The following is a 9,662-nucleotide window of genomic DNA, read 5'->3' on the forward strand; positions in this document are numbered from 1 at the left end:
GAGGAAGAAGGGGGAGGAAGAAAGGGGAGGAAGAAGGCTGAGGAAGAAGGGGGAGGAAGAAGGGGAGGAAGAAGGCGGAGGAAGAAGGGGGAGAAGGGTGGAGCAGGGCCCACTTCCAGGCACAGCCTTCACTGCAGCTCTCGTCCCACCTGAGCTCCCAGGGCATACAGGCAGCAACGCTGGCAGAGCACAGGCAAGGGCAGTTTCTGTGGCAGGAGCCTCGACAGGCGGGTGGCAGGAGGAGCTGGTGGGCACCCACCTCTCTCCCTAGGGTCACGGCGTCCGAGGCTGGGGGCTGCTTCTGGACTGAAGGCTCTGCTCCCCCGTGGTGGGCTATCCTGAGATGCTTCCCCAGCTCAGCCACCTGTTTCCGCAGCTCCAAAACCTCCAGGTGTACCTGGTCCACCTCACGGGGAAGCTCACGCTGGAAAGCGGCCGGCTCCAGGGGTTCCCGCAGCACCTAGGAGCCATTTCGAAGGCAGTGTAAGGAGTCAAGGCAGCGGCTGGGCTGGAGCAGGCCCCTGGGGCACTGCCGGGAAGCGCTGTGAGTGCGGGGAAAGAGCAGGGGAGCCGGAGACCAGGGCCTCCTCCCCAGCTGGATGCAACTGCCCTCCGCCCTCCGCCCCCCACCACAGCCGCTGCTCCTCCTGCCCCACCCAGCTGGCCGCCCCGGTGGCTCCCGGTACCCTGCTCTGGACTCCCAGGCTGGTGGGGAGAATCCGTGCATGGACAGAGGCAGAGCGCCTCGAAACCCCTTCCTGAGCCCTCCTTCCAGGGAGAAACAAAAGCCTCCAGAATTGCAAGTAACCAGTAGGAGGTGTAGATTTTTCTCTTCTGCTAATCAAAGGGGGCAGAAATGCGGAGGCCAGAGGGAGGCAGGCCAGGAGGTCAGAGGGCTGAGGCTATTGAAAGGTAGGTGGATAGGCCGGGTGCGGAGGCTCAGGCTTGTAATCCCAGCACTTTGGGAGGCCACGGCGGGCAGATCACGAGGTCAGAAGATTGAGACCATCCTGGCTAACACAGTGAAACCCCATCTCTACTAAAAAATACAAAAAATTAGCCGGGCGTGGTGGCAGGCGCCTGTAGTCCCAGCTACTCGGGAGGTTGAGGCAGGAGAATACCGTGAACCCGGGAGGCGGAGCTTGCAGTGAACCAAGATCGCACCACTGCACTCCAGCCTGGACGACACAGCAAGACTCCGTCTCAAAAAAAAAAAAAAGAAAGGCAGGTGGAGGCCAACTGGAGGCCCGTGAATGGGGGGCTGGGAGAGGGAAGTCGCAGGTCACAGAGTATCTCTGGGAGGCAACAGGCTGGCCATGAGACCCACCCTGCGGGCCCTGGGCTGGCCTCTAGCTCTGGCTGCCTCTCACTGACCGCACCACTCCCGGCAAGAGGAAGGAAGAAGAGCAGTGCAGGTGAGAAAGACAAATGCCTCCCCGCACCAGAGCCTTCCCACCTCATTCCCAGTAACATAAAATATTACTTTCCCTATGCCAGGGACTCCTACGGTGAATTCCTTATGAATATTTCATTTTTGAATTTGCTACCTACACACAAATAAAGGTTATTATTTAATTTACAGACACTGCTAAGTAAAAACCCAACCAAACAATATTACTTCAAGGTGAACATTTTCCCCAGGATGATCAAATCATCTATGATTAACCAAGGTAAAATTAAAAGCTTGTATTTATTTGTATTTATTTACTTATTTTATTTAGATGGCATCTTACTTTGTTGCCTCGGCTGGTCTCAAACTCCTGGACTCAAGCGATCTTCTGCCTCAGCCTCCCAGAGTGTTGGGATTACACCTGTGAGTCACCACATCCAGCCTGCTTTTATTTTTAGAGACAGGGTCTTGCTCTGTTGCCCAGGCTGGGGCGCAGTGGCGCGATCGTGGCTCACTGCAGCCTCGACCATCTGGGCTCAAGCAATCCTCAGCCTCCTGAGTAGCTGCGATTACAGACGCACCACCATTCTTGGCTAATTATTTCAGTTTTTAGTACAGATGGGGTCTTGCTGTGTTGCCCAGGCTGGTTTCAAACTACCGAGCTCAAATAATCCTCCCACCTCACCCTCCCAAAGTGTGGGGATTACAGGCATGAGCCACCGTGCCCAGTCTTGTTTAGTTTTTGTAGGGACAAGGTCTCCCTATGTTACCCAGGCTGTTCTCAAACTCCTGGGCTCACGTGATGTTCCCGTCTCAGCCTCCCAAAGTGTTGCGACTCCAGGTGTGTACCACCGTGCCCAGCCTAAAAGCTTTTTAAATGTTTATTTCTTGTCTGTAGGATTTGTGTGGGAAATGGGGGAAACAGCAACTGCAAAGTGTCGGGGATCTGGAGCCCCGTCATGGGTACACGGATCTTCAACCGCCTCGACTGGGGCCCCTCACGGGTACACGGATCTTCCTCGACTGGAGCCCCTCATGTGTACACGGATCTTCAACTGCCTCGACTGGGGCCCCTCACGTGTACACGGATCTTCCCCGACTGGAGCCCCTCACGAGTACACGGATCTTCAAAACCCCCCCCCCCACTGAAGCCCCTCACAGGTACACGGATCTTCAACTCCCCCAACTGGAGCCCCTCACGTGTACACGGATCTTCAACCCACCCCCCGACTGGAGCCCCTCACGGGTACACGGATCTTCAACAGAAATGGAAAAGTAGCCAAGTTCCTCTTCACTGCAACAACAAAGATGCACGTCCAATCAAGGTAAGACGTTAGGCATCAGCAGCAAATGAGAGGTCTGAGGGTGATGCACATGTTAATTAGCCTCATTCAGCCATTCCACAGTGTGGACATGTTTCAGAACATCATGTCACACACCACAGAGATATACAATTTATATTTGTCATTTTCTTTTTTTTTTTTTTTGAGACAGAGTCTCGCTCTGTCGCCCAGGCTGGAGTGCAGTGGCCAGATCTCAGCTCACTGCAAGCTCCGCCTCCTGGGTTCACGCCATTCTCCTGCCTCAGCCTCCCGAGTAGCTGGGACTACAGGCGCCCGCCACCTCGCCCGGCTAGTTTTTTGTATTTTTTGGTAGAGACGGGGTTTCACTGTGTTAGCCAGGATGGTCTCGATCTCCTGACCTCGTGATCCGCCCCTCTCGGCCTCCCAAAGTGCTGGGATTACAGGCTTGAGCCACCGCGCCCGGCCCTCGAATACTTTGTTTCTAGAGAGATGTTCTGCACTAGGGAAGAAGCAGAGGCTGCAGGGAAGGCGTGATTTATGTATTTACAATGTGACAGGACATGTGGAAGTTCCCTCGTTAAGTCGCCTCACAAGGAATAAAGACAATGGGATGAGGACAGCACGACTCAGAAGCACAAGCAACAGGAGACATGAACAATGGGACTGGATCAAAACTGGAGACATTCGGTGTCCTTCAAAGGATACCATCAAGAAAGTGAAAAGACAGGCCGGGTGCAGTGGCTTATACCTGCAATGCCAGGACTTTGGGAGGCGGAGGTGGGAAGATCACCCGAGGTCAGGAGTTTGAGACCAGCCTGGTGAAACCCCCTTTCTACTAAAAATACAAAAATTGGCCGGCCATGGTGGCTCACGCCTGTAATCCCAGCTACTTGGAAGGCTGAGGCAGGATAATTGCTTGAACCCGGGAGGCGGAGGTTGCAGTGAGCCGAGATCACGTCACTGTACTCCAGCCTGGGTGATAGAGTGAGACTCTGTCTCAAAAAAAAAAAAAAAGAAAGTGAAAACACAAACCACAGAATGGGAAAAAAAATGTAGCAAATCATAAATCTAATAAGGGACTTGTATCTGGAATATAAAAATAATTCTTACAACTCAAATAAAAAGATAACCCAGTTAAAACTGGGCAAGGGATCTACACGGACATTTCTCCAAAGAAGACAAATGCCGACCAAGACACACGTGAAATGCTGCTTGACGTCAGGAGTCATCAGGAAAACGCAAATCAAAACCACAGTGAGGCCCCACTTCACTCCCACCAGGATGACTAGCATCACAGCCAGAAAACAGCTAGTGTTGGTGGGGATGGGGAACCGGAACTCTCACACAGTGCTGGTGGAGGTAAAATAGTGCGGCTGCTGGGGAAAACAGCGCGGCGGCTCCTCGAGGGGTAAACACAGGGTGACCGTCGGGGAAAACAGCGCGGCGGCTCCTCGAGGGTTAAACACAGGGTGACCGTCTGACAGAGCAATTCCACTCCCAGGTGTACACCCAGGACAACTGAACTTTGCATAAGTCCACACAGAAACGCTCACAGCAGCGTCATGCACAATCCAAACAGCGGAAGCAACCCAGATGTTGAGTGCATGAGTGATACACGAAGTGTGATCCATCCGTACAACAGGATACGCCAGCCACGGGAAGAACGGCGCCCTGACATACGCAGAGCTGACCCTGAGAACATTCTCAGTGAAAGAGCCAGGCACAAAGGACAAAAGGACAAAAGGACAACTGCCATGTGACTGTGTTAGTATGAGGTCCCTTCAGCAGACAAACTGATCGGGACGGGGAGGGAATGGTCACTAGAGGCTGGGAAGCAGGGAACGGGTGATACTGCTGTGTGGTCTTGGTACCGAGCTGCTATCTGGGGTGGGGAGAAAAGCTCTGGTAATAGTGAGAATGTTTCTACAACATCGTGAATGTACTGCCACTGATAGGTACACTTTAAAATGGTCAAAATGGTAAACTTTGTTATATATTAATGCATTTTACAATTAAAAGAAAAATTTTTTTGAGATGGAGTTTCACTCTTGTTGCCCAAGCTAGAGTACAATGGTGCGATCTCGGCTCACCGCAACCTGCGCCTCCTGGGTTCAAGCAATTCTCCCACCTCAGCCTCCCAAGTAGCTGGGACTACGGGCACCTGCCACCATGCCCGGCTAATTTTTTGTATTTTATAGAGACGGGGTTTCACCATGTTGGCCAGGCTGGTCTCGAACTCCTGACCTCAGGTGATCTGCCCAACTCGGCCTCCCCAAGTGCAGGGATTACAGGCATGAGCCCCCATGCCTGGCCACACAATTTTTTAAAGTAAAAATCAAAACAATGTTAGGACTCTGTAGCAATCAAACCAAGGCGGTGACCCCAGCCCCACGGGAAACAGGGTGCGCTCGCTGCTGGATGCATGCAGATACTGGCCCCAGCAGGAGTATGACCCGACCCCCAAAAGGCAAGGGCCCAGGAGGTTGAAAAGAACAGTGTTTGCCAAGGCTCCAGTGTCTCAGATGAAGTGCAGCTCGTCACTGACATGGAGCACACGTGCCCTGTTGACCAGGACTCCTCTGAGTGGGCAGGTGGCATCAGGCAGCCCACACACACGCCCCGTTGACCAGGACCCCTCTGAGTGGGCACAGCCAGGGCCTGGTGGTCTGGCCGCCAGCACTGCCTCCACTGCCTGGACCGTGCTTCCCAGATTCTCCTGGCAAGCCTTCCACGAGCACAACTGAGATGAACCGGTTCCCAGGACCTCCCTACGGCCCCTTCCTCAGAAGAAAACAGGCACAGAGAGGTCAGTGGATGCCCGAGGTCACCTGGGATTGCACCGGGCAGTCGCTCAGAGCCCACGCCCCGCCCCCAACCCCCCAGCAACGGCTCCCTGGGAGGAAGACCCCACAAACTCGAGCGCCTCACCTTCTGTCTGAGTCGTGTCACCAGCAGGTTTAGGAGCTGCACTCTGTCCCCGAGCTTCCTGAGTGCCAGTCCGGAGGACACTGGGCCAGCTTGGACAGACCCTCCTGCAGAGAAGAGTGGCTTCTGTCAGCTCAGATCTGAGAACGAAGGAAGGCCTTTCAGGGGAGACACACATCTCTATCAGCTCTCCCTTTCCCGTGAGGCCATGGCACCAGCGGCTGACCCCAACGCAAAGCTGTTGTTCATTGGAGTCAGCAGATCTGGGTCCACATGAAGATTAGAGATGCTGTACAGAAAGCATAATCCTCACGTAAAGAAAGCAAGAATCCTTGTAGGAAAAAGTCTGACCTTACCATGTAGTGTCTGATAGAGACCAATTGCTCCAATCTGTCCAAATAAAGAGCCACTTATTTAGAAATTGAGAAAAAAGATGCCACATAACACAGGGTCAAAGAAAAAAATCACAATGGATATTAACAACTATTTTGAATGGAAAGATAACAACAATACTACTTTAGAAACTTCAGGAATGAATCTAAAGCTGTCCTTCCAAGAATAATTACAGCTTTAGATAAATATTTTAGAAAAGAAGAAAGGCTGAAAACCAGTGAGCTCAACATTCATCTCAAGAAATTAGAGAGCCAGGCGCAGTGGCCCCTGCCTGTCATCTCATCACATTGGGAGGCTGAGGCAGGAGGATCCCTGGATCCCAGGAATTCAAGGTTACGGTGAGAGATGACTGCGCCACTGCACTCCAGCCTGGACGGCAGAGCGAGAGCCTGTCACACACACCAGCAGAAAATAAATTTAAAAAGAAATGGCCAAATTAAAGCCAAATAGGGCTGGGCGCGGTGTCTCACGCCTGTAATCTCAGCACTTTGGGAGGCTGAGGCGGGCAGATCGCCTGAGGTCAGGAGTGGGAGACCAACCTGGCCAATGTGGCAAAACCTGCCTCTGCTGAAAAAAAAAAAACAAAAATTAGCCTGGCGTGGTGGTGTGCCCCTGTGGTCCCAGCCACTCAGGAGGCTGAGGCACGAGAATCAACTGAACCCGGGAGGTGGAGGTTGCAGTGAGCCAAGATTGTGCCATGACACTCCAGCCTGGGCAACAGAGTGAGACTCCGTCAAAAAAAAAAAAAAAAAAAGCCAAATAAAGTAGGAGGAAGAAAAGATAACATCAGTATTAGATATTGAGGAAACAGAAAATAAATGTATAATAGATAATCAACAAAACCAACAGTTGATTCTTTGAGAAGGCTAAAATAAACACCCAGTAATACTAAGCAAGGAAAAAATAAAAGCAAATGACCAATACAATTAATGGCAAAAAGGAGTTATCACTTCAGACCCCACAGACATTTAAAAACTCATAGGATACTATAAGCAACTTTATGTCAAAAATTTGAAAATTTAGATGAAATGGACAATTTATTAGTAAATATAACATCAAAAATGTATAAAAAAGAAAATCTGAATGTCCTATAACTATGAAAAAAACTGAATTCACAATTTTAAACCTTCCCACAAGGAAAACTCCAGGCCCAGCTGGTTTCAAAGTTGAATTATACCAATTATTTAAGAAAAATTAAGATAAGTCTGATATAAACTTTTTTAGAAAACAGAAAAATAGAGAATACTTTCCAACATATTTATGAGGCCAGAGTAACTTTGATTCCAAAACCTCACATGAACATTACGAGAATTGAAAATTATAGGCCAGTCTTACTCATGAACATAAATGTACTAATTCTCAATAAAACACGGGCACGGGCAAACCAAGCTGGGCCTGGTGGCTCGCACCTGTAATCCCAGCTACACGGAGGCCAAGGCAAGAAGACGGCCTGAGCCCAAGAGTTCAAGAATAGCCTGGTCAAAGAGCGAGACCATGTCTCATATAAACAAAAAACAAAAGAAGTATCAGCAAACCAAATCTGTCAAATTATAAAAAGAAGAATCTATCACTACATGTTGAATTCTTCCTGGAACTGCAAGGGTGGTTTAACACGATGGAGACCCTGCAGTCCACCCCCGTTTTCCCCCACTAATCTCAGCTAAAGGCCCGGCCAGAACACAAAAAGCCCCACTAGAGGAAGATTCTGAACGGTGAGAAACAAAACCTGAGCGTCTAGGGGCCTCGGATCCCAGGGATGGCTGGCAGGGAGTCCCTCGTCTCCTTCCTGCACACACTGGCCTGGTGCTAGGCAGCCACAACCCAGAGTTCAGACCAAAAAAAAAAGGCCGAAGAGAAGCTGCTCCTGGGACCAATGGAGCAGGAAGACGGGGACATGCAGGTGGAGCCCTTGGGACCACACCTGCCCTCCTGCCAGCCCACGGTCCTGCAGCCTAGTATAGACAAAGGCCATCTCAGCTTCTGGGAGAGCATGTGGGGAGGGTCACAGGAGGAAGAAGGTCTACATGAAGACTCCTGAGGATCCGCCGTGTAAAACCAGCCAGAATCAACAGAACCAGCACAGCAAAACCTCTGACAACTGGGCCTGGCGGGGGACACTGCCCAGGATTTAATTGGCCACTTGGTAGCTCACGTGTGGGCAGAGTAAAACAGCATCATCAAGGCTCTGGAAAGTAACGGACATTCAAACCTCAGCCCACCAGAATGGGCCAGGATAGGCAGTGTGAACCCAGAAAGGCTGACTTATCTGATACAATAAATGACAGAATTAACACAGGTTTAATAAGAACCAGAATTTCATAATGTGACACTCAAAATGTCCATGATACAGTAAAAAATTACAGGAGGCTGCCTGTAATCCCAGCACTTTGGGAGCCTGAGGCAGGAGGATCACTTGAGCCAAGGAGCTTCAGAACAGCCTGGGCAATATAGTGAGACCCCATCTCTAATTAAAAAAAAAATACTCATAATATTAACAACCAAGAAAATCTCAATGCGAATGAAAGAGACAACACCAAGATGACACAGACATTGGAATTATGGGGTGAAGATGTTAAAGCAGCCGTCATAACAATACTCGGGCAAGTTACTGGGGAGGGCGGAGCTGAGAGAATTGCTTGAAGCCAAGAGTTTAAGATCAGCCTGGGCAACATAGTGAAACCCCATCTCTACAAAAAAAAAACACAAAAAACAAAAAACACAAAAATTAGCTAGGCTAGGATGGTGGTACGTACCCATAACCCCAGCCCTTCAGGAGTCTGAGGCCGGAGAGTCGCTTGAGCCCAGGAGGTCCAGGCTGCAGTGAGCCATGATCATGCCCACTGCACTCCAGCCTGGGTGACAGAGCAAGACCCTGTCTCTAAAAAAAATGAACAAATACACAAACAAAAAACTCTGGCAAGCAATTTAATACACTCTAAAAACATATGGCAAAATGAAAGTTCCAGTAAAGTAAGATATAAAGAAAACTAAGGCCAACTGTGATGGCTCACGCCTGTAATCCAAACACTTTGGGAGGCTGAGGCAGGAGGATCAGTTGAGGTCAGGAGATCAAGACCAGCCTGGGCAACATAGTGACACTCCATCCCTACAAATATAAAAAGAAATTAGCGCGGTGTGGTGGTGCACACCTGTAGCCTGTAGTCCCAGTTACTCGGCAAGCTAAGGTGGGAAGGTCCCTTGAGCCCAGGGGGTCAAGGCTGCAGTGAGCTGTGACCACACCACCACACTCCAGCCTGGACAACAGAGCAAGGCCCTGTCTCAAAAACAACCACCACGATTAAAAAAAAAAAAAAGGAAAAAGAAAACTAAAATGGAAATTTTAGAAACAGCAACAAAAATCTCACTGAATGGGCTTAACAGAAAAATGGAAATGACAAAAGAAAGAACTGATGAACTTGAAGAACAGAGGAAAAGGAACTATCCAATTTGAACAACAGAGAAAACAAATTGAAAAAAAAGAGAAAACACAGCCTCAGGGACCCGCAGGACAGTAACAAAAGGCCAAACGTTTGTGTCCTCAGACCCAGAAGGAAAGACTATGGAGCTGAAACAATACTTGACAAATAATGGATGAAAACTTCTGAAATTTGGTGAAAGACATAAACCTTCAGTTTAACATCAAAAAGAAT

General features: G+C 49.8%; 1 protein-coding gene across 1 annotated transcript in view; it reads right to left on the reverse strand.

Moving 5' to 3' along the window:
- The window catches only part of CCDC57 (coiled-coil domain containing 57), a 145,448-nt gene that overhangs the window by 51,852 nt on the left and 83,934 nt on the right, over positions 1–9,662 (reverse strand). The window contains exons 14-16 of the mRNA XM_011998287.1: positions 6,571–6,576; positions 5,623–5,726; positions 260–460 (exon numbers count right to left, since the gene is read on the reverse strand). Of these exons, the coding sequence (XP_011853677.1) occupies positions 260–460; positions 5,623–5,726; positions 6,571–6,576 (311 nt within the window). The remainder of the gene's footprint in view (positions 1–259; positions 461–5,622; positions 5,727–6,570; positions 6,577–9,662) is intronic.

This window comes from Mandrillus leucophaeus, unplaced genomic scaffold, assembly GCF_000951045.1.
Source record: "Mandrillus leucophaeus isolate KB7577 unplaced genomic scaffold, Mleu.le_1.0 Scaffold1, whole genome shotgun sequence".
NCBI lineage: Eukaryota > Metazoa > Chordata > Mammalia > Primates > Cercopithecidae > Mandrillus > Mandrillus leucophaeus.